General features: G+C 36.0%; 2 protein-coding genes across 4 annotated transcripts; both read left to right on the top strand.

The window, feature by feature from the left end:
- The first annotated feature begins 3884 nt into the window (after positions 1–3884).
- Positions 3885–12579, top strand: LOC111876767 (uncharacterized). Of its 2 annotated transcripts, none has more exons than XM_042900983.2 (13): positions 3885–4428; positions 5115–8074; positions 8161–8325; positions 8417–8689; positions 8783–9007; positions 9084–9437; positions 9511–10602; positions 10682–11125; positions 11211–11434; positions 11512–11645; positions 11726–11983; positions 12057–12235; positions 12314–12579. In XM_042900983.2, the coding sequence occupies exons 1-13, from the start codon at positions 4005–4007 to the stop codon at positions 12419–12421; spliced, it is 6840 nt and encodes a 2279-aa protein (XP_042756917.1). In that variant the 5' UTR covers positions 3885–4004; the 3' UTR covers positions 12422–12579. The 2 variants fall into 2 exon arrangements, with proteins under 2 accessions (XP_042756917.1, XP_023729101.1); XM_023873333.3 differs by having other exon boundaries at positions 3886–4428; positions 12329–12579.
- A 5711-nt stretch (positions 12580–18290) lies between these two features.
- Positions 18291–19914, top strand: LOC111876768 (uncharacterized). 2 transcript variants are annotated; one of them, XM_023873334.3, is made up of 2 exons: positions 18291–18449; positions 18729–19914. In XM_023873334.3, exon 2 carries the CDS (start codon positions 18733–18735, stop codon positions 19708–19710), a length of 978 nt encoding a protein of 325 aa, XP_023729102.1. In that variant the 5' UTR covers positions 18291–18449; positions 18729–18732; the 3' UTR covers positions 19711–19914. The 2 variants fall into 2 exon arrangements, with proteins under 2 accessions (XP_023729102.1, XP_023729103.1); XM_023873335.2 differs by having other exon boundaries at positions 18294–18449; positions 18726–19914.
- The last annotated feature ends 6385 nt before the right edge of the window (positions 19915–26299 follow it).

Raw genomic sequence — 26299 nt, forward strand, 5'->3', positions numbered from 1 at the left:
TAATCAGGAATCTGTACATGCAATTCAAAGGCTCATATAATCAGGCATAAGCTAAACAAGCTATCCTATCACTGACTGATCAGTACTATCATGCAGCTCATCAAGCACATACAGCAGGCATATAAGGCATCTTCCTAGATCCTTAGCCCTATTCTAGCATGCAGTTCTCATACATATACAGTAGGCATATAAGGCATCCTTCCTAGATCCTTAGCCCTAATCTAGCATGCAGTTCTCATACACATATCATATCATAACATAACATGTATGAGTATCTCGGGGAAAACTTACTTGAGCTCGGCTGATTGCACGTATCACACGCCTTGTTCTTTTCAAAGTTCTTTTCTCTTTTTAAATTCTTTTCAGAATCCTTTTTATAAAATGATTTTACTTTTGAAAATTTTCATACCAAGTCCTTAGTTTTAGTTCAGACACACCTAAGAGTGTGCCTAGATCCCTCAACCAATGCTCTGATACGAACTTGTAACATCCCAAAATTTTCATTTTAATTAAGTTATTACATAAAACCAACAATATAAAAACATTCATATTAATATCTCATGTCAAAACCAAAGTGTCAATAGTCAAGACATAGTATCATAAAACCATATCAGAGTGTAATCCCAAAGATCTCATGTGCGGAAAACATAGTGTGATGCGCTGCGATCGAGCCGGCTCCGTTCCATTGAAAACATAATACCTGAAACCAAAACTAAAAACTGTAAGCATGAAGCTTAGTGAGTTCCCTCATCATGCCACACACCATACAATAACATACTGCCAGACAATTATGGGATGCCCGACCTACCCATGTCAAGCCATTCTGGAGTGCTTGACCTACCCAGATAAAGCCATTCTAGGATGCTTGACTTACCCTAGTCAAGCCATTATGGGGTGCTTAACTTACCTGTCGGTTTATCCCAACCGACTACTGGGTAGGGGTGTTGATCGGGTAATTTTTTCGGGTTTCGGGTAATTCGGGTTGCACGCATCACACACCTTGTTCTTTCTCAAACCTTCTTATTTTTAAATTTTAGGAAAGCTATTTTCTTGTAAAAATCTTTCAAACCCTCGATTTGAGTCCAGGCACCCCCGAAGGCGTGTCCGAATCCCTCAAACCAAGGCTCTGATACCAACTTGTAACATCCCAATTTTCAAGACCATTTTCTTTTGTTTTTAATTAAGTAACTTATAAAACAGTTTACAAAAAAAAAAACATCAACGGATCCTATCATTTCATAAAAACTAAGCCATGTGTCTCAAGAACCATAACATAAAATAGTAATAATGTCATAGTACAATCCCATGGATCTCAAAATGCGGAAATCATATGTGTGCGATGTGTCGCTACCATGCTGGCTCCTTCCCCTTCACTGAAGAGGTACCTGAAACAAAACTGAAAACTATAAGCATGAAGCTTAGTGAGTTCCCCCATACAAATCACATACTGTCGATCATATTTGGGTGCCCGACCTACCCTGTCAGGCATATATGGGTGCCAGACCTACCCTGCTGAGCATACCAGGGTGCTCAACCTACCCTACTGCCAGACATATCTGGGTGCCCGACCTACCCTCCGGTGTATCTCAACCGGTTACATGGACTATTTCACCACTACCACTACCACATAATAACATAACATAACATAAACATACTATCTAGCATAACTGAGTACTAGACTAACCCTTGGGCCCTATTGACTAGTAACCGGGGACTATTCCCCCTACTACCACTATCACATAAGTCATATCATGCTAACACATAATCATAATAGATAACAACATACCAGATAATTATCACGAAGACAATTATCTCTACTATGACTCGTACTAGTGGGCCGACCTTGATGCCTTAGACCCATTTCTATTGGAAGGTAACTCACCTCAATGTCGTGTAGTAACTGAACTGTCCTCGACATTGGAAACGACTCCTCTCAAATTCCTACACATACAACCTTCCTTAATTACCATTTCATACACTTAACCCTTTCAAGGGTTGCTCAAGTCAAAGCCACAGTCAAGGTCAACATCTTGGTCAAAGTCAACTTTGGGTCAAAGTTAATGCCTGGTTGACTCGACTCGCCGAGCTCACAACTTCCCGAGTCCCCGAATCCTCAAAGCCCTAAAACCTCGACCCTACTTGCCGAGTCTTGCACGTACTCGCCGAGTTCTCCTTCATACAAAAGTCGGGACCTTCTTTAACTGACTCGCCAAGTTTATCCTTGAACTCGTCGAGTTCTTTTTCATGAAAGAAGACACCAGTAGTCATGGACTCGCTGAGTTCCTTATGAACTCGTCGAGTTCGTCTTCATGCAGTTGGGACTTGTCTTGAACTCGCCGAGTTCCGATCTTGAATTCGCCGAGTTCCATGATTTCCAGGTCCAACATCACATCTAACTTGTTGTGTCCTCTTCTAAACTCAGCGAGTTCGATCAAAGCAGAAAAAGGGTTGGGGAACCATAACCCGACTCGTCGAGTCCCATGAATGACTCACCGAGTACCCCAAAGTCCATGTCCTTACAGTTGATTACAGTCGGGTTTAACACATCCAAAACATAGATCTAGCATCCTACGGTCCATAATACACGTAAAGTTACAAACTTGACATTCATGCATGGGGTATTTGGCACTAAAGGCCCTAAAAGGAGTCTACAAGATGCATGGGGCTCTTATGACAATAGAGTTGGCACCTTTATGCCATAGGAACCCTCAATGGTTCCAAATCTGAAGTCATACCCCTTTATAACCACAAAATTCCGAATATGGCACTTCTAAGGCTTAGAAAAGGTAGAAATGAACCCTAAATAGAGATCTAAGAGATAGATGGTCAAGGTTTTAGCTTTATACCTCAAATGAGCTGGAAATGTGCCAAAACCTCTGGATCTTCTTGCTTCCTCTTGATCTCTCAAGCTTCCTTCTCCTTCTCAAACTTCACATACACACAAATGGCACCAAAAAGCTCAAGAACACTCAATAAATGATTAGGGTTTCAAGTTAGGGCTTTTCTGGACTGGGAGGGACGATGGATGCTGGGTTGAGACAGGATAAGGTGTTTAAATAGGGTGCAAACCCTAAATATTAGGGTTTCATCTAGACATACCTACTTGTCGAGTCAGGCTCTCCGACTCGTCGAGTAGATTACTTAAAACCCGCGTCCAAGAGTCTAGTCTACTCGACGAGCTGGGCCTCCAACTCGTCGCGTCCTGGTGTAAAAACATACAATTAATTAAATTTAAATACGTACCGAGAACCGAGTGTTACAAGGTGGTTGGTGGAGAGGTTGTAGTTGGTAGTGGTAGAGTTTGTGTTTTATTTCTTTGAATATATGAATTAGTGTATAACGAATTGTATTAAGTTGTGAATTCTATGTAATAGGATGAGAATAGACTATATTAAGTTGTGTATTTTATATAAATTTCGTGTTAAAATATGAATGAATGTATGCATTAAAACAATAGGTTGTGAATTAATATGTTTATTAAATTATGAATATGATATTTTAAAATGTAAATTTGTGAATTAATATGTTTATTACCAGAGAAATGAGAGTTATAATGTTTTTTCTACCGAATTATGAATACAACTAGAAAAATACCACTGAATTTATTGGTAGTCTGACGACGGTCCGACCACAAATGACACATGATTGTAAACTATGCAAAATAGTTTGATTCGTATAATATTAATGTTTGATTTATCCAAAATATACTTAATAAAAAAAAAATTAAACTGATTCTTAGAATTCATAACCATTTTTTTAATCTTGATAAATAAACAATTTATAATATTTTACATAAAAACCTTATTACCTTAGAGTTGTTTTTCAAGATATTTCCATTTTAAAAGGTTAAAAAAAAGGTTTTTTTTGGCAACAAATATGTAATCGTTGAGGCCGGAAATGTGACATTATTTTCATTTATCACCCATGATCCTTGTTACGGCAGTCTGACCACCGGTAAACACTCATCCTGCCGCTTCTCTTTTCTTCTCCTCGGCCAGAAACCAATGCGGGTGCCAACTACTGGCGTCGGAAAAGCCACCTCCTCCGCCGCCGCCACCGAATTAAGCACCAAATCAGACGCGGCATTCGATTTGACACACCTCGACTTACCCTTCCAACTGATCAAATCGGAAACTATCCCTCCTGCTCCGACCCGAACCGAATCCGCCATCGATTGGTTACCGGACTACCTAGGTCACGCATGGATTGCCTACGCAGCCTCGTCGCTTCTCGTGATCTCTCACTTTCCATCTCCTTCTGAAAACAACGAAAGCCCTGTGGATCCCTTTTTCCGGCAAGTTATTGAACTTTCCTCCGACGGCTCCGGGGATGTCTCTGCGGTTTCATGGTCTCCGTCTGTGCTGTCGTCTGGAGAAGTAGCAGCCTCTTCGGACAACCGTATTGGAGTATTTTCACATAATTCAGAAGGTTAGTTAGTATAGAACCTTGCTGTATATGCAAACATATTTGAATATTAAGCTTAAAGTTATGCTACTGTTTTCTTAGTGATAGCTTTCCATTTCTGCCGATGGATACCATTTGATATCTAAATGTTCTTTGATTAATTATACAAAGCTGGCTACTTTCAAGAATGAAAAAGCAACATCCCTTGAATGCATCCTGTTTACCTGTTTAACATGGTCTTTAAAATCATGGAATTGAGATCCTAATCGGCAAAATAATGCATTTTCTCTCTAACGAGCCAAGGACTTCATATGTTTGCAAAGGTTATTAGGATTTATAGTTGATGGATCGTCATGTGGAGTAGGTGTAAGTGTAACTTCCCAACTTCAAAAGAAGTACACCCCAATATTTTTCCTTTTAAAACAATGGAAGCTTTAACAAATATTTAAGAAAATATATACTTCATTCACCAAGGGAATACACAATAAACAAGTTACATCATCATGACCAATCATACATACAACATATTATTGCATCCTTTACATAACCAACACCTTATATGCTTTTCATTTCTCATTTGAGTAAAGTAGTAATGCAAAACATGTCATTTCAAACATCCTTAACTTTGATACATCTATTACCTTGAAAAGCTTCATCTTTTACTCCCAAACTTGGATGTTGTACATTTGAACTTTCTTACTCATATTCAGGTTCTTTTTGTTGGAGCCAGACTGCAATCCTTGTGCAAGCCACAAACATCAAGGCCATTAAATGGACAGGTTCAGGAGACGGATTAATCTCAGTTGGAATCGACATTGTCTTATGGAAAAAGAAAAACCTCTCTTGGGAAATCTCTTGGAAATTCACACCCGAGTTCCCTCAAGCTTTACTTTCTGCCACCTCATCAATCGAAGGCCCATTTGCAACTGCACCTCTAAATAAAGACACCAACAATTCTGTACTAATCGGTCATGGAAAATCAAAATGCATCAAGTCTGAGCTCCATCATCATGTCCCCATTTCCATGATCCAATGGAGACCTTTAGTAGCAAACCATTGGAAAAAGAAACCCACAAATGCCCTCAAGATGGTTTTGCTAACATGTTGTGCTGATGGAACTGTAAGATTATGGAGTGAGATTGATGATGGTAAGTCCAGGAAGACAACAGGGAAGGGCAATAAAGACCAATCATCTTTTCGAGTTGCTGCCACAATTGAGATAAATGAAACCCTAAATGGCATTCTTGGTTGTGATGTTTTCATAAGATGGGCCACTGAACTTGATGGTATTGTTAACATTGGTAAAAAGGGTACTCCATATTTTCCTTCAGAAGAGTATCACCATGGTAAATCTGGGAAATGTGATTGGTTAATTTCTTTTGGTCCTCAAATGATGGTAACCTTTTGGGCTATCCATTGTATTGATGATTTTTCACCACTTAGATTCCCACGAGTTACAATGTGGAAAAAGCAAGAATTACCAGGTTCCAAAACAGGAACAAGCTTTCTACTAAACAAATCTTTCATATCAAGAAACGGATTCTTTGGCCCACCAGACGTATGCTCTGTAATTCACTTATTACCTAATAATCATTTGAAGTGGTTACAATTTCATAAACACACATCAAATACAACTGATTCGATTTTGTCTATTGCTAATGGAGCTTTAAACATAAATGGTCACACTGGAAAGATTTTGCAAATTGCATTGCATCCTTATGGAGGTTACCCTGAACTTGCTGTTTCTTTGGATGCTAATGGAGTGATTCTATTTTGGTCATTTTTGAGCTCTGGCTTCAAGCTTTCTGGAGAGTTTGTAGTTCAAGATTCTCCATGTGAATACACTAGCTTGAGGTGGGCCCCTTCATTAATAGATGATCACAGGGTTTTACTAATGGGACATTCAAGAGGCATAGATTGCTTTTTAGTTGAAGTTTGTGAAAAAGAAGACTTGATATCATGTCAGAAACTATGTACTATCCCTTTTGATTGTGATGAAAATGGGCCCACGAGTATCTTTTCAATTCCTTTGACTTCTACATGTAACACCTTTTTGTATAACAAATTTATGGTGATAGCTATATGGAAAGAGAAGGACCACTTTCAGGCATTATCATGGAAAGTTACAATTCATCCTTCAGATACGCCAGGTGGCGAATGTAAATACAGTATTGACTTTGACCGGTGTTCATCTACATTTCCAGATCCATATAACCATGATAACATTACAAGCTATTCTGTGGTTGGTATGTATAACTTCTCTTCATCTAAAGAACAGGAGAAAAGTTTTGTTGGTGAAATGTTTGACAATTCTGTTGCATATCATATAATTACTGGTTCTTTTGATGGTAGTTTAAAACTATGGAGAAGTATGGATCAAGAGTGGGAATTAGTAGGCAAAATTGCTGCTCATGTGGGCCCGATTATGAAAATAAATTCAACTGATTGTGGTAGAAAGATTGCAACTTTATCTAACGAAAACACTATTTATATATGGGAATGTGTGTATCTTGGAGGAATTGGGAGTTTTTTACTTGAAGATACCATAAATCTTGATGGAGGTGGTGTTGTTGTTGGTTTTGATTGGTTGACTATAGGTAATGGTCAACTTCTGCTTGGAGTTTGCTTGCAGAATGAAGTGCATGTGTATACCATGAGGCGTTGTGTAAGTTCAGAAGAATCCAAGGATGGAAATGAAAATAGAAATATTTGGTTTTGTGTTGCAAAAAGACAAACTCGCCCCTGTATCCGTGATTTTGTTTGGGGACCTAAAGCGACAGGTGTGATTGTTCATGATGACTACTTTTGTCTTTTCAGCCAGTGGGTACTTCCTAATGGTGGATCAGATGGATTTAAGGTCCCTGAAATTATTTATGATTCTGATACTCATGCTTTTGAAAACCTGAAATTGAAAGATCAACAGAAATATAATAATACCAATAATACAGGTATTGGTGTAAGGAGTGTTTTGGAAATAGCAGAAAATGTTGGTGGATCTCTTCCTACTTATCACCCTGAAGCTCTTTTGGTGAATATTTATTCAGGAAATTGGAAACGTGCACAAAGTGCACTGAGTCATCTCTTTCAGCATCTTACAAATAACAAGGATTTGAAAACAAACCCTAGAATCCCACAAATGAGCTTGTCAGACTATCTTGAAGGACTAATTTTGAAAAATTCAAACAGCAAAGCGTTCAAATGGAGTGGTGACACATATTCAAACACATCCACATGGGATCCTAATTCCAATGATTTCAGCAATTCAATCGATTCCAGTCCTAAAAACTCTGGATTGAGTGGATTCACTGATTCCATTGAGAAGCTACATGACCTTTCAGACATTGAAAAGATGCAAATTCTTGCTGTTATTGATCTTCTTGATGAAATTAGCAATTCAAACACATCATCACCATATGAAGGTCTTGACATACCTGGTAGAAGGTTCTGGGTTGCAGTAAGGTTTCAGCAGCTTTATTGTGTGAGAAGACTAGGGAGACCACCATCCAAGGGCGATTTGGTCATTAACTCATCCCTTATCGCCTGGGCTTTCCAATCCGATTGTCAAGAAAGCTTGTTTGAATCACTTCTGAATAATGATTCATCATGGGATGAAATGAGAACCATGGGTGTTGGATTTTGGTACACAAATCAAGCACAGTTGAGAGTCAAGGTACTTTTACAAAATACAAACCCTAATTTATATATAGTTACTAACTATACTATATGCATATTTTATAAATTTGGTTAAAATTGCAGATGGAGAGGCTAGCAAAACAGCAATTTTTAAAAAACAGGGATCCAAAAGCTTGTGCACTTCTTTACATAGCTTTAAACAGGATACAAGTTTTGGCAGGTCTTTTTAAAATCAGTAAAGATGAAAAAGACAAACCACTGGTGGCATTTCTTTCACGTAATTTTCAGGTTAGTTTTTTGAAAAAAAAAAAGATGAATAAAAGTAATTTATATATATAGTGTTATTGGATATTAATGAAGTTGAATTGATTTTGTACAGGAGGAGAAAAATAAAGCTGCTGCTTTGAAAAATGCTTATGTGTTAATGGGAAGACATCAGCTGGAGCTTGCTGTAGCTTTCTTTTTGCTTGGAGGTGATACTGCTTCTGCTATTAATGTCTGTGCAAAAACTCTTAAAGATGAACAACTTGCTCTTGTGATTTGTCGCCTTCTTGAAGGGTATAATGGTCCATCAGAACATTATATTACATCAAAGTTTCTGCTTCCATCTGCTTATGAAAATGGTGACTACTGGAAATCAAGTTTCCTTGAGGTGATAACATTAGATATAACTCTTAGTTTTTTTTTTTTTTTTTTTTCTTTTAATTAAAAAAGAGAATCTGATAAACTTTATGGATTTTTTCAGTGGATATTGGGGAATTACTATAAATCTTATCTGAGTTTAATTGGTGACCAAATGGATTTCTCAAGCAATAACTTGGCCTTTATAGATCCAAGCATTGGTCAATATTGTCAAATGTTGACCAACAAAAACCAGATGAAAAATGCTATTGGAGAACAAAATACCTCGATTCTTGTTAGATGGGGTGTCTTAATGAGCTCTACTGCATTAAGCAGATGTGGTTTACCTGTAAGTTCACCTCTATATATAATTTTCATTTTTTATTTGTTGATGTTTCTAGAATATTCTATTTTGTTCTTTTTAGCTTGAAGCTTTGGAGTGCCTTGCAACTTCTAACAGCATATTCAGTGGTTCAACTCAAAGTGCATTAGATAATTCAGAATCCAAAATTCTGAATGAGAGACTGAATCCATCTTCATCTTCTTCAAATTGGGTATCTGCTGACGTGGCATTGCGTATGCTCTCACATGCAAAATACAGTTTTGCAATGCAATACATTTCAAATATGTTAACAGAGCATCCAAGTTGGCCAGAAAATATCCAGACTGAAGCTATTCAGTATAACACACAGCTTTCTAATTTTGGAAAGAAGTTAAACACAGGGCTTGCTTATTTTGAGCAGAAGTATTCCTTAAATCGCCACCATCTGATTAACATGGTATTTTTATTTTATTTTATAGTGAGCATTCTATTGTGTCTTTTTTTAACTTTAATTTTTCTTTATTGTTCAGATTACAGGTTATTTATACAACCAGGACCTCATGTTTATTGCTTGTGATATATTGCAACATGACACTTCTGAAGATATTTCACACAGAAATCCATGTTACCCTTCACTGCCAGCTGTCCTTCTGAAGTCCATTAAAGATTTTTCCTATTTATTTTCAAGGTATATCATATTTTGTAGAATGACTTGCTCTGAGACAAAACTACATTCCATTTATATGAAGAATCTCTTGCTGATGGTGTCAAAGATAAGAAATGGGCTGAAATTGCAAAGCTTTCCACAATCGCCCTTATTCGTTCTTGATTTATGTGAATACTACATATATTTCGCATCCATTTGGTTCCAAAAAGATTCTACAAGTCTCATTATTGTTTTGAAACAAATTCTGCTTAGATATTCCAATGAATCTTCATCTTCTTCATCCTATGGTTCTAACATGGAAACCTTGAAAAAAATCCTTCCGGAAATAGCCATGTTGGTATGTCACAATAAAATGAATGTGGGGCCCGAAAGCGATAAATGGCAGATTATACGCGCTTTTTTGTGGGGACTCATGTCTGGATTTCTGAAATACCAAATTGATTCCATTCCGGAGAATCTTGAAGATAAGTACTCAGTGGAATTGACCAGGTTACTAAAACTGGAATCAGAGGATTCCATATCTTATTGTGCAAAAGAGCTTGCGTCATTTTTACTGCGGAAAGGGAGGGACCAGTCAAACGAGCCCATAATATTTTGGTTGGAAGATCTGTGTAGGTCAACGCCGATAACCACTTTTCAGAATTTTGGTCAAGGAGTTGACTTTTCTAGAATAATGAGTAACGAAGATGGATTATCAGGTTTTGAAGTACTTTGGAATGTGTTTGATAATCATAGAATGTTATGTGGAGATTTTGTGGTGGAATATTCCAAATGGTCGAAGCTTATCAAACAGAAACATTCTAAAGGATGGAGTGACACGTATGCAGACATCATAGGTGATCATGAAGCTTCTGAAAATGATAATCAAGATGGGATTTCATCTCCTGTAACGGAATTCACGATTCCATTCCAGAAACCTAAAGAAGTACAGAAAGCAAACGGAGAACTTCTCGAGGTAGTAAACGCTTCATATTTTTTTCTTTCATTTCTCCAAGCAACAGAATTCATGATTCCCGATGTTTTCAATCGAACAGGCATTATGCATCAATTCCATCGATCAACAGCAAGCTGCAATCGCTAGCAATAAGAAGGGGATAATATTTTTTAACTTTGAAGACGGACGAACTTGCTTTGACAAGTCAAATTACATCTGGACAGATGTCGATTGGCCAACAGACGGGTGGGCAGGATCCGAATCCACACCCGTCCCGACATGTGTTTCCCCTGGAATCGGTCTCGGAAGCCGGAAAGGCACACAGCTCGGCTTAGGAGGAGCCACAATCGGAGTCGGTTTAGCAAAACCCGGAATCACAGGGGTAAATACGTCAAGTCTGGGTTGGGAAATCCAAGAAGATTTTGAAGATTTCATCGATCCACCTGCAACTGTTGATAATATCAGAACTAGGGCTTTTTCAAGTCACCCTTCTAGACCTTTCTTCTTAGTCGGTTCAAGCAATACACATGTTTACCTTTGGGAGGTAAGCAACCTGATTTTATCAATCATCAAATTCCATTTCTTTGTGGTTTGTATGTAATTAATTAATAGTTGTTTTCGGGGGGTAGTTTGGTAAAAACACAGCTACAGCTACATACGGAGTCCTTCCCGCTGCAAATGTCCCACCACCTTATGCTCTTGCCTCAATCTCCGCCGTACAGTTTGATCACTGTGGGCAAAGATTTGCTACAGCTGCATTAGATGGTACAGTGTGCACGTGGCAGCTTGAGGTTGGAGGAAGAAGCAATGTTCGTCCTACTGAATCATCTCTCTGTTTCAACAACTACACATCGTATGTTATTCTCATCGCTCCAATTTTTTTTTTAAAAAAAAAACTTTTTTTTTTTTTCTTATATTGTATTTTTGCAGGGATGTGATGTATGTGACTGCTAGTGGATCAATTGTTGCTGCAGCAGGTTATAGCTCAAACAATGTAAATGTAGTAATATGGGATACACTCGCTCCACCTACCACATCTCGCGCTTCCATCATGTGTCATGAAGGTTGATTCCCCTATTTTACCCTTTCCAGATTTGATGATTAAAATTAATTAGGTCTAAAATTTGTGTGATTTTATTTTTAGGTGGTGCGAGATCTATTTCTGTATTTGCGAATGATATAGGAAGTGGTTCTATTTCTCCACTTATTGTAACGGGTGGAAAAGGTGGAGATATTGGAGTTCATGATTTTCGTTACATAGCAACCGGAAGACAAAAAAGGAATAAAAATTCTGATAATGTTGAACAAAAATTTAACGCGTCTTCAACTGCTGGATTACAAAATAAACATGGGGACCACAATCGGAACGGGATGCTTTGGTACATACCAAAGGCCCACTCAGGTACTTTCTTCTTTCTTTCTGTATTAAGTCGTTCTTTCTGTATTAAGTTAATCAGATTAAGTTGTGTGTGTAGGGAGTGTTACTAGAATAGCAGCGGTTCCAAATACGAGTTTTTTCTTAAGTGGAAGTAAAGATGGAGATGTGAAGCTTTGGGATGCTAAGAATGCAAAGTTGGTATATCATTGGCCAAAATTGCATGATAGGCATACATTTCTTCAACCTACCTCACGTGGCTTTGGAGGGGTAGTTAGGGTAACCTTTTTGTTTTTTTTAATATATATAATATGATATATGATTATGGTGTATGTACACTTGAATATATGATTAAAGTTTGAAACTTTGCAGGCTGCCGTGACAGATATTCAAGTTGTTTCAAATGGGTTTCTTTCATGTGGGGGAGATGGTTCTGTTAAATTGGTTCAACTTAGAGATTTATGACATGGGTATTTTCGGTATTTTTTTATGTGTGTATATATAGGGTAAGTAAATCATCCAATTCACCTTCCTTAATGATTTTCACTTCACAAATCACAATGGCCAATTGAAAGATTGGAATTCGTAACTGTTTTGATTATGATTAAAAGCATTTTTTTAAATGTCCTTATAGTTATAATGTTATATCTTTTTAAGGAAAAGATTATATATTTATTTAAGGGAAAGATCTCTGCTTTATAATAGTGGATTTGTTGAGAAGGAAATGTTGTGAAGTTTAATGTTATAAGAAGATTGCGTGAAGCGTTCAAAGAACTTGTTTAAAACGTACAAGTCAAAGTCATAATCAAATGCATGAACAGGATCTCGCTTATTTACTCATCAAAGAATGTTTTTGTTTGTTTATTCTCCTACTACTATTATAAATTAACTTTGATATTTGTTACTTGTTAAGATATAAAAAGATACAACATCCTTCACAATGTATTTAACTCTATTAAGTTTAGTAAGTTGTCACGTGAACATTCTTTATACAACTTTTCTTATAATATTAAAATAAATGTAAATAGACACAAAATAAATGTAGTACCTTAAGTAAAAACAAAAATAAAAGTGTACTGTTTTGATTATGTCTAAAAAGTTACAAGATATGCTACGTATTAGTTTGGTAACAACCGTAACAAAATATCTTGAATATGTACCAATAGGCTATTTAACTATGAATTTAATATATATACAACCTCCGAGATATTGTTTTAAAAAAGCTAAGATATAAAGTATATTGAATCAATCCAAACCACACCAATTTTTTTTTTTATGTATTGTGATTTGACTCATCATCCGCCCTTTCACCTTTTCTCTTTGTTTTTTTGTTTCTTAAATGATGTTGATGAATTATTTAGCTAAAACTTTGTGTTTAGTCGGCTTTTGAAAACTTTTTTTTTAAACAACGAAAATTTTATTATTAAAACCACTGCCAATCAAGCACAAGGCAGAGTAAAGCAGAAGAAACAAAATAACAATTACAAGATATAAAATGGGGAGCAAATCCAATTTGCCCAATTACACCACCAAAATGACCCCTATATTTAACCTAATTGAAAGTCGTTGCAATGAGTTGTCCACTATTTTCGAAAAAGAGACTCTCAGCTTGTTAAAGATCATATCGTTCCTAGCTTTCCAAATACACCATAAGAAGCCATAAAAGATGACAAGTAACATTTGACGTTTCTTTGGGCAATGCCCCCCAAGCCGCTGCAAAGCCCACAAACTCACTAACTGTTTCAAAATTTTGAATGGGGATGTTACACCAGTTGAAAATCCATTTCAAACCTTTTTTTAGCAAAAGGGAAACCCACAAGAATATGGTCTCTATCATCCAACAAAGTAAGATAAAATTGACAATTCGAAGAGGAAATCGAAACTCCTCGGCTAGACAACGCCACAGCCGAAGGAATCTGATCCAAACATGCATGCCAAATGAAACCATTCTTCAATAGGAGCAAGATGGACCCAAATAGTTGGATTAGCCACCTGATTAGTGAACTTGAAGTCAATAAAGTTTCTTAAGTGGCTGACATAAAATTTGCAATCATACGATAATTTGTAGCTCCACTTATCCCTGCCATGGACTAACTCCACATGTGAAAGAGCACCAAAAGAGCGTTTAATTCTATAATCTCCAACTGATTACTAGGAACTTTTTCCAATTCCAAGAGAATATTCGATTGGACCGAATCCTATCTGAAATGAAACATGACTTTTTCCTGTCAAGATTGAAAATGTTTGGGAAGCACTCGACAAAATCTCCATCACCAGACCAATCTTCCAACCAAAAAAGCGTATTTTCTTCGGATTCGACTTGGATCTTAAAGACATCATAAGAAAAAAACCCCATATCCTGTAAATAATAAAATGTTCTAACAATGTTGTACTAGGTACCTGACATCGTTTTTTTTTTTTGCCAAGAGAGCAAATGAGTTTCAAAAAACAGTTATGAATTCCGCAAATGGCTTGGTACCAGAGAGCATTTGGTTCAGATTTTAGTCTCCGTAACCATTTAGTAAGTAAGGACAGGTTGAGAGAAAAAAGGGAACCCACCCCAAGACCCCTTCTTTCTTTCGAACTTAGGACCGTTTTCCAAGCCACCCATTTTGTTGTATCCATCTTTCCCACCCCAAAGAAAACGACGCCTATCATTTTCCAAAAACTCGACCACAAAGGATGGGGCTTTAAAGAGGGAGAAGAAGTAAATTGGAAGACTGCTTAAGACGACTTTTATCTGCGTAAGGCGATCGCCAAATGAGAGAGTTCTAGCTTTCCAGGAGGAGAGTCTGGATTGAACCCGATCAAGGATGGGTTGCCAATGTCTTTTAGAGCCATATTGGCTACCACGTGGACACCCAAATATTTGAAAGGCAAAGAAGCGGCACAACATCCCAAAATACGTGCACATCCGATTATTTTCCCCATCGAGACCCCAATCCCAAAAACTTGGGATTTATTGAAATTTACCTTAAACCCCGCATTAGCATGAAAACATCTTAAAATCCTCGCCAAATTGTCAAAGTTAGAACTTAACCATTCACCAACAAATAAAACATCATCCGCGTGAAAAAGATGAGAGATAGAAGGTCCACAATTGGGAAGTTTTATACCCCGAAACAAAGCATTTTGACAAGTAGATTTTATGGCAACATTGAGGCTTTCTATGACGATAATAAAAATGAATGGGGATAGGGGGTCGCCCTGTCGCACTCCCTTAGAAATGGAGAATTCCTTGGTCGCCGAATCATTGATAAGAACCGAGGCCCTAGAGGATGAGAGACATCCTTTAATCCAAAAACCCATTTCGTGCCGAAACCCATTTGAACCATCACCGAATCAAGATAACTCCAATTTATAGAATCGAAGGCTTTATCGAAATCAACTTTAAATAGGAATAGTTTTTATTTCGCCTTCTTTGCCCAATTACAAACTTCACTGATTATCATTGGGCCATCTAAAATATTCTTGCCTTCAATGAAAGCCGACCGAGTCTCCCCAATAACTGAACCAATAACTCGTTTTCAAACGAGAGGCGATGAATTTAGCGATAATTTTATACACGCAACCAATAAGACTGATGGAACGGAACTCATTTAGAGAAAGAGGATCTTTGGTTTTAGGAAGGAGAATGATAAAAGAGGAGTTACTTCCGCTAGATAGACAACCATATTCTTCAAAATGCTTTACAAATCTCATAATATCATTTTGCATCAAAATCCAATAATGCTTAATAAATTTGAATGAAAACCCATTGGCTCCGGGAGCTTTATCAAAATCCAATAATGCTTAATGAATTTGAATGAAAACCCATTGGCTTGGGAGCTTTTTCATCTCCGCAATTCCAAATCTCATGACAGCATGACAAATAATAACATTTTGCATGTTCCAAGTTAAATCATTCTATTTTGACCAATAACTAAGAAAGTCAAAAACCAAAAATGCTAGAATTAACTAGTATAAATACGGCTTAATTATAAGTCAACATGTTATTATTATTTTTTTAAAATCATTAATATCTGACGTTTTATGAGTTTTGAATCCGTCATCTTATATATTGAAACAAGATATTGTATTATTATTATAATGGGTTCAATATCAATTTCATCAACTCATATGTCACGTGACAAATCGAATAACATAGCATAGTAAACGAATTTATATGGCTTGCTAAAATATCAATATATAAAAAAAACTTATTATACTCGATATTTCTCTTCGAAAAGATGATACCCAATATTTTTTGAGCCGATGACTCATTAGTGTTAAAATTTGGAATCTACAAAAATGCAAGAAAGGGAATGACGAATAGTTGAGGAGTTTAAGTTTGGGATTGACAACTAAGGTTCCGGTGACATTGGATGGGATATTTGAGGTAATAATAATAAATAATAATAAATAAATAAAATTTGAAATTAGGAAAGTTTGTGTCAACTAAGTTATTAGACCATTGTATACCCATTACATACCACATATATATGGTGGGTGTCACATCAGCACAACATTTCTCTACCACTAACATGAAATACTTACCACTAACACACCACTCCATCTCATTTTTTTTTAATTAAATTTAATTCAAAAATTCATATTATTATTTTTTTAAATACTAACTTTCATTAATTTAAAACACTAAATTACATTAATTAAAAACTACATTAATTAAAACGAAAAAAAAATAACGTTAAAACTAAAAATTACATTAAGTAAAATAAAAAAAACAATAAAAATAAGCAAGGTTATTCCATTTTTGGGGAATTCTTCAATTTTTGCCAAACTTTGACATATCTAAAACGTTGATGGTTTGTGTTTTCATATTGTTCCATGGCCACATTGACCGGATTGATATCGGCTTCATGAACGTTGTTTATAACAAAGTTGTAAATTCCATTGAAATCAGAACATTTGACCCTCATATCGAGCCACTTCAAGCATATTTCATCAACATTTCGAATTGCACAACCCATTAAACCATGAAAAACACTTTCAACATTTCTCCAAAAAGAACCGGAAGTTTAACCAACATCTTCTTTCGAAGCTGTCACCCATGCTTGTGCTAATTTCTCTTATTCCTCTTCTGACCGTTTCTTATTTTTAGGAGGCATGGTTTTTAAAGGATCAAACACCAAAAATATATATAAAGGGAGAAGAATCGTATGAAAAATAAGAAGATGAGTGGTAGTATTTATAGGTAAATATTGAAGGAATTGCAAAATAGCCGTTTGGAAGGGGGAAGAAAGGTCAAAGGAGATTTAATGCAAGAAATGAAGGCTATTGGCCGTTTGGAATCGTTGTCCAGAGCACAGAAGGCCACGACCATAAACCACCGGGGTGGTGTGCACGGTCGTGGTTCGTGACCACCTATAGACCACGGATCCTTTCGTGCAATGTATACCCGTCGGCCTTATCATTTAATCTATTTGTTCACAAGACTTAAAAATCATTAAAGATTATGTATATAAATGGTAATAAGAAGAAGATTGCATGCAATTTAAGATTATATTTGAAGGAATTATATTCATCAAATTACATTTAAATGAAAAAAAAAAAATCAATTGGGCTAATTTGGTTTGTTGATCCGGTATACGTAAATAAGTAAACAACCGTGATCTAATTATCATATTCAATTTTAAAAAAGTAATAAAAACGTAGATTTAACTATAATATTCAGTTTTTAATACATTATTAAAAACATAATTGTTATATAATTGTAAACTTAAAAGACTTGCCTTATTAGTCTATTTCAAATATAAAATCAGGTAAATTTGGTTTTATATTTCGATTTTAGGCCTGTAATTTAGAGATTTATGTGACATAGCTAATCACGATTTGTTGTTCAATCATACATGATTGAGTTTTACCTTTTTTCTTTTGTCGGTTTAATACGTTAGGTGGAGTCATGGACTATGCAAGTGTCTCTATCAAGAATCAACGTATTATATACTTCTAAAGATTACACCAACATATGATTCAACAAATACACCTTCATTATTAGTCCAACATTACAAGATAATTGTCAATAAAATGTGAGGAAAGTGTAATATCATTCGTTTATCTTAATAAAAATTTCAAAAAGTTGGTATATATGCTTCCTTCCAAGATATATATAATTTATTAAACTATTGTAACATAATTCAAAACACTAATTTTATTTTATATTTTTATATATGTAATGTAATATTATTTCTCTTTGTATGGAGTGTAAATTTAACCACGTGGTTGAGTAACAAGATGCCAAGTCTTAACTTATTTTCCTTAATTTTAATTCTTATTCTTTTTTTCTTTTTTGGTAAGTTTTTTCATAAATAATAACGGCGTCGTTTTCGTAGGGAAATTCTGTTCTGATCCATGGCCGACAAAATAGGGGAAATTGATTAGGAAACCTTCGAGAGGTGAATCGCGATCATCTTTTATATAGAACCAAGATTCATTCCAATTCTTAATTCCTCCAAAAAGAAAAAAAGAACGAAAAGAAGAAACTCAGTAACAGGTTAGATTCTTTACTTTCAGTTACATCTTCCTCATAATCTCTACTTTCCCCTGTTCTTCGTTGTCAATCATTATCATAAGAATCAAATCTTTTTACGTTCTGTTCTTCTGTATCATTGTTGATTACTTTTCGAAGATTTAGTACACAGTTTCAATTACCCTTTCGTTAAGTAATCAATCAGATTTCATATGTGGGTTTTATACGTTTAAGCATATCTGATTTGATACAGCTTCAATTTCCTAAATTTAACGGCCGTTTTTTTTTTTCATTATGAAGCAGTTTGATGGCAGCAGCCGCCGCCGAAGCAAGGGCAGTTTGGCAACGGACGGCGAATCGATATTTCGTCCAGGAAGATGCAAAAAGAGCCCCTAAATTAGCATGTCGTCCTTCAACTTCATCTTCATCGTCTAAACAAGCTGAAATTAAACCAGCTAATAACACAACTACAGATCGCAATGAAAGATTCCTTCTTCCCAACGAAAAATCTCTGTATTCCGACCTCTCACCGGATTCCAGATGGTGGCTTCAATTGCAGACTGATTATATATACCAAAGGGGTTTGACCAATTCTCATCAATTCGTCGAAAATCAAGATGGTAGTAGTAGTAGTAGTAGTATCAATTCTCTCTCGAACGAATCTTTCGAGTTAGTGGACATTAATAAGGACTCAAAGTTGCAGCACTGGGTTGGGATTGAGAAGAACGGCGAGGTATCGCTTCCATGGTGGCAGATCGTCGGAAAAGATGATTCGGGTTCAGTTGTTTCAAAAAGATCACATTCACATGATTGTGTCGAGAATCGTCATCTTCCGGGATTAATGCCAGAAAAGATGATAAAAGAAAAACCAAATCCTGTGAGTGATTCAAACAGGGGAATTATATTGGAAGCTCTGAGACATTCTCAAACGCGAGCAAGAGAAGCAGAAAACGCAGCGAAGGAAGCGTACGCGGAGAAAGAGGATTTGGTGAAGGTCGTTTTGAGACAGGCATCGGAGTTGCTTGCTTGCAGACAATGGATTCGTCTTCTGCAACTTGAAAATCTTTATTACCAAATCAAGAACAAGAAGATGAATGATCCGAAGTTATCTGTTTGTCCATCCAAAAATGGGAAATTACAGAAGAAGAAGATGAAGAAGGGGAAGAGACGAAGCAGACGATATGAAGATGATTTAGGGAAATATGCGGTTGTTTTTGCGATGGGATTAGGGCTCGTTGGTGCAGGTTTGCTACTTGGGTGGACAGTGGGATGGATGTTGATCTAGAGAGATTCTAGGGTTTGATTTTTGAAGCTTCTATTAATTAATTAAGTGTACAAAGTTCGATTCTTGGATATAGCCATTCCTTGTATATACTTTTATCCTTCTAGTTCAGTTCTTGGTTATGGTTTTTTTAGTAACCGGTCTGTTACAAATTAAAACCCTAAAGTTTGTTTTTATTATCTTTTAATATAAGTAAATGATTGATCACCTATGCTCTTTCAAAACTTAGGGCGATTGATAGTTACTATATGGATTAGATCTCACTATGTTAAAAGTTGATTGGATTAGAAATTCTCACTGGATTAATTTAAACCTATTCCAAAATGATTATATTACCCTTAAACAATATTATTTTTATAAAAGCATCCAAAATGACTATAACTTTTGAATGAAAAAAAAATTGCAAAAATGGTCCATGTGGTATGCATTTTTTCCGGGTTTTAGTCAAAACCACGTGTTTTTTGGTTTCGTGGTCATTTTGGACTGGTTTGGTTGTGGAAATAGTCCCTCCGAAAATTGAAATGACTATAATACCTTTGGGGTATTTATTTTTTTATTTTTTTCATTTTTTTAAATCTAATAATAATTATTTAATTATTTAAACAATTAAATAATAACTCTCTCTCTCTCTCTCTCCTTTTAATTTATTTTTTCAGTCCGAATCAGAACCCTAAAACAAATTATTTTAATCAATCGCCTCCAATGATTCATCTGTCGAGAAAGGAAATAGGAGAACGGGGGAACCTTATGTTGTCGACGATGGGAAAAGGGACCTTCGGTCATTGGTTTTCATCTGATCGAGAAGGATAATCACGAACGAGGCAGTGAAAGGGAAGGCTCAGTGGTGGAAGACCCTTTGAGAAGAAGAGCACCTCCGATGCCTTATTGGTTTGTAGCTGGGGAGTAAGGAAAGCAGCAAGGGCTGCTTAAGCAGCTCATGCGCTTCTTCTGTCTCAGAAGGAAGGTGCAAAGGTGGGGAATCAAAAGAATCCTCCGATGTTTGCTCTAGGGAAACACCCACTTCGGTGGTGGGTTCAGGATAAGGAACGAAGAAGAAATGGAGGATGAAATGGGGAAAGGCAGCAACGATTGCAACAATCTTCAGGGGGGATGGGGGAGTTCATGAGATTCAATTTTGCTCCACAGAAAAGATCTTCAAAGAAAGAGCAAAAAACTCACTGGAAGTAGTTGCAGGTTTTAGAGTGGAATCCATAATCTAGGCCTGAACACTTTGTTTAATTAAAGCCCTGTTCTTATCACATCACCATTGAAGATTGACTTGGACTTGATTTTGCTTCAGCTACACATTGAATCCTGATCTGAACTCCATTAGTGCAGCGATGGAGAATTTTAGGGTGTTTATGTGACTACCCCGACATGTGATTTGAGAAGAAAAACAGAGGTGTGCACTTGCACCGGGTCTGAGTATATTCAGAAGCAAAAGGGCAAAAGGGCAAAAGGACGCTGATGCTTCGTTTGCGATTTCATTTGATACAGAGCCACCGTTCTCCTTGTACGTTTCCCCAAGGTTGTTTCAGTGAACAAGCACAGAACGACGGTGGGTTTGGGTAGCTCAACTGTAGGTTGCGATTGACCTGGAGGTTCTCTAGGGTTGTGTGAACGAGATCTTGATGCCAAATCCATAGTTGGGAAGATTAAAAATTTTGAGAGAGAGAGAGAGAGACTTATTATTTAATTGTTTAAATAATTAAATAATTATTATTAGATTTAAAAAAATGAAAAAGAATAAAAAAATAAATACCCCAAGGGTATTATAGTCATTTCAATTTTCGGAGGGACTATTTTCACAACCAAACCAGTCCAAAAGGACCACGAAACCAAAAAACACGTGGTTTGGACCAAAACCCGGAAAAAATGCATACCACATGGACCATTTTTGCAATTTTGTCAAAAAAAAACCCTCAAACAACATTTTCTTTAGATAAAATTGCAAAAATGGTCCCTGTGGTATGCATTTTTTGGGGGTTTTGGTCAAAAACCCGACTTTTTTGGATTGACGGTTCTTTTGAGCTACTTGTTTGTGGTTTTGGTCCCTTGTAAAATTAAAAAGACAAAAATACCCTTTTGATACATTTTCTATGTTTTTTTTTTCTATTTGATATAAAATTTTATTAATAAAAATTACGGGATCCTCTCTCTCTCTCTCTTTCTCTTTCTCTCTCTCTCTCTCTCTCTCTCTCTCTCTCTCTCCAGTTGAAGGAAAGAAAGCACCGATGATTGTAACACCGGTCTATGCTGCTCACTACCACAACTGCCGTCATAGACCACCACAACCCCACCGGAAACCACCCTCGTCTGTCTTGGTCGAGCCCCACCACCATTCCCTTACTGTTTCTGTCGAGCAATCTGCCATGCACCACCCTACACCACAGTGTTCTTCGCACCACCCTACACCACCATGTTCTTCCCCCTCTTGCAACTGATCGGAGCAAACTGTCACCACCATCTTAACCCACTTAATTTTTCGAACACCTCCTCCACCTCCCCATGTCTTGACCCACCACCAACAAACACCCTTCCCAAACACCTCTTGACCATAACCTTGCTCCTTCCTGCCCTCTCTCTCTCTCTCTCTCTCTCTCTCGTCGAGCTCACCTGAAAAGAAAGGAAACGAAGGCAGTGAAGCTGCCACCGTAGCTTCGTCACCACCCACTGTTGGCAAAACCCACTTCACCACCCACCACCGTTGTGACTATTGACAATACCCACTTCAGCACCCACCACCCACCAAACGCCTCCATCCTGTCGTAACCCACCACCACCAAACGCCATCGTCTCTGCTGCTTCGTTTTGGTCCTTCGCCGAGCATCTGCCAATAGAAATAAAGTAGCAAAGCCGCCCATAGCCACCAACCGCAACCACCCATCGTCGTCGCTGCCCTTTCTACTGTTGTTTCAGTCCGCCACCTGCGACCCACCATTCCTCCGAGTTTCAATTTGGGGTTAAGAATGTGATTCAAAGAGGTGGGAAAATGGATGGTGGCAGCGGTGTTTCTTGGTGGCCGGAAAAAAGCTCCACCTCCGGTAAGGTGTTCTTGACTGTAAATAAAGAAGGTGGGGGAGGGGGAAGTTGGCCTAGAGAGAGAGAGAGAGAGAGACTATTTTTATTTAATAAATAAAAATACTTTTAAGAAAAGAAAATGGAAAATAAATCTAATAAGGGCAATTTAGTCATTTCAATTTTACGAGGGACCAAATCTACATACAAACATACCCAAAATGATCACAAATCCAAAAAAGTCGGGGTTTGGAACAAAACCCCAAAAAATGCATACCACAGGGACCATTTTTGCAATTTTGTCTTCTTTATAAAAACATTTCATCATCCTTGTTTCTCCAAAGTTAAACATATCTTTTAAAACATAATAAATTAGGGTGTACAAAAAAAATATACACACACAAGCCATTCATCTGTTTTCATTTTGAATTAGCAAATATATTTTTATGAGAAATTCGTAGCATATAAAAATCATTCTTTTCTTTTTCCGTATTATGTTTTTAAATATACACACGATTTTCACATAAATACAAATATACAGCTAAAATTCAATGAAATTATTCTTCATTATCACCAATCCAAGCATGAACTTTCACATGTTATCCAACAATCAACAAAGAACAAAAATTAACAAACAAACAAGCATATAATGGTTAAACAAAAATCAAGAAACAAACAAACACAAATGTGTGAACTGATCTATTCAATTTGAATTGAAAAAGATAGATTGTCATTTAATTTTAATCTAAAAGGAAGGATAACAACAATAACAGTAAAAAACGAGGAAAAAAAAGCAAATAATATCACATTAAGCACAAATCGAGCAAAACAAGAGCACATCAACAACAAATGGAACAAAAGAAGGACAACAAAATAGAAAATCACATAAAAAATCGAACATTTTAGCAAGAATCAAGCAATAAAAAACGATAAAAAGAAAAGGAAAACTAACATAGTCAGCAGGTGTGTTGTATCCAGTTGAGTGGTCGGAAGAAGAAAGCCGTCGTCGAGCAGCAGATTGGGGTTGGGAGGAACGACGTCGCTACCTTTTTTTCTCTGTAGAGGTTGTCACAAAGCATAGGGCAAAATCGGAAATGAAAAGGCAACTCACGTTTTTGTCCTAGTCCATCGATTGAAAGTGAAGGACCGAATTAGCCCTTTTTCTTGGACCGAGTCCACAACATCGACTGAGTCCTTGATTTTAAAATGAAATCAAACATGTTGATTGATCTTTTTCGGACCGAGTTCTCTATTGGACCTAATTAGAAGTAATATCAAACGACTCCTTAGACTCTTTGGTATCAACCAGCCACATCAGCACACACCACCACTAACATCTAGGATGTATGGTGTTCTATTTAACGCAAAATAAGAGAACTTATGCGTGAAAGCATGTGAGCACCATCACTTGTTCACGTTGTGACGATGCTCCAACCATCACGTCTAATGCGTGATTGGTGCATCGTCCACCTTTATTTTCTCAAAAACATCAAACTAAATTTAAAAGTTTAATTTCTACTATTAAAATTGTTTCTAAATATAACTTGAAATATAATATTTATAAAGGTTTACAATGAAGGATTTTTGAGATGTTAAATATTATGAATGTTTTTGACAAAATTAATTTTTAATCCGAAGTTTTTTATTTAGATGTAGTGTTCGTAAGTTAGTTGAAAGTTTTTAAAAATATAAAATTACATATAACAAAAAAAAGTTAAAAGCTATAACTTTTACTTGAATTAGCTTTTAGATAATAATTTTTTGTGAAAATAAAAAATTTTAATCTCATATTTTCATACAAATTTTTTATTTAATTCAATTTTTTTTTAAAAAATCTTAAAGTTTTCAAAACTATCAAATAACAGTTTATAACAAGAAATTGGTTTAGAGCTTTAGGGGCACAAATAGGCTAGTTAGCGGAGACATGAGGTTATAACTTATTGGCCTTTAAAATACAAGAAGACACTTGTTGAAATGACGTTCAACATATTGCTATTGTTGTTATAAGCCCCTTCATTGAAATAGGGAGTGGTGACCCCTATTTCAGTATGTTATACTGACTAAACCGACTCAATATCCTGTAAAGGTTTTGAAAAGAAGCCCCTAAAAGGCTAATTTTCATTTCCTTACATACATGGAAGGTGAGGTGAGGGTGGGAAGCCCTAGTAGCAAAGCTTGTATGGGTTGGTGTTTCGAAGCAAAGACAACAATGTTATATATGCACCTATTCTGAGGTCAATTAAAACCTTAGAACTCTGTTCTAAAAAGGTCTAATAGGGTTCTATCTCTTAGTTGTCAAAAGAAAGAATGTCTGAAGACAATATGATAATAAAATTTGTTTTAGGAAAGACTGATATATATATATATATATATATATATATATATATATATATATATATATATATATATATATATATATATATATATATATATATATATATATATATATATATATATATATATATATATATATATATATATATATATATATATATATATATTATTTATTAGAATTTAGAAGGGCAAATAAAAATGGTTAGAGTTAGAGCCTTGGAGGTGGTGTCTTATACATATTTTTGGACTTCAAAATGGTGTGCTTTGAGCGAATAAAATAATTTGCGTTTTGATTAAATTGAGTCTGATATTAAACCAGACCAAGTAACAAAAATGGTATTTAATCGGTCTTGAACCAAATCAAAAAAGCTGGTTCTTGGTCAGGCTGATCATGAGCATTTTGTTTACATAAAATTATAACCCTAAAATGTTTATTTAATCTGATTATAAAGTATCAATTTTGTCATAATTTACAATCAAATTAGTGTCGAAGGTCCAAAAATTGCATCTTTCGAAGTAATATGAACGTGTCCTAGCCCCATTTAGCCTTTCTAGGTGCGATGACTCGTTATCAAATTTCATTGTTATTCGAAAATTCGTTATATTGTTTTGCAACATGCTTTTCTTGCATCGGTTGACATTTTGATAAAATAAATGCTCATAAATATCTATGTTTTTTTGCATGGTAATATTTTGACAACATGATTGGTTTGTGAGGACCGTATCCCGACCGAAGGTTGAAACTTAAAATTTCCAAAATTAGATTGATTTGATACCATTTTTTTGGAAGAACTACAAACAAAATATGGAATACAAAAAATCTAAAAGTTACCCAAAAAATTGAGACGTGATTACGAAAGTTAAAGTCAAGATCACAATCTCTAGAAGTCAAGACACATAGTTTATCAAGAATTGGTGATTCAAGATCGTTTTTTAAATGTGTTTTATATAACTAAGAGAGGCTCAATGGTCAACAATGGCCTAAAATTCGTTTCCTAAGTCCTAACCACTACAATCAAGTCATTATAAACAAACGATTTTTTTCAAAATAAAAACCACTATATTTAACTGATCAATCAACACCCTTTAGAACCTGTCCCGACAACTAAATTCTAAACCAATAAGGATGACCCGTCATAGGTTCGGCCTTCCACAAGTTGTCTTAAATAGTTAAATCACAACAAAATACCTTATTGAAGTTTGTAACATTGGACCTTGATACCACTATCTTTTAAGAGTA

Source organism: Lactuca sativa, chromosome 4 (genome assembly GCF_002870075.4).
Source record: "Lactuca sativa cultivar Salinas chromosome 4, Lsat_Salinas_v11, whole genome shotgun sequence".
In the NCBI taxonomy this organism is placed as follows: domain Eukaryota; kingdom Viridiplantae; phylum Streptophyta; class Magnoliopsida; order Asterales; family Asteraceae; genus Lactuca; species Lactuca sativa.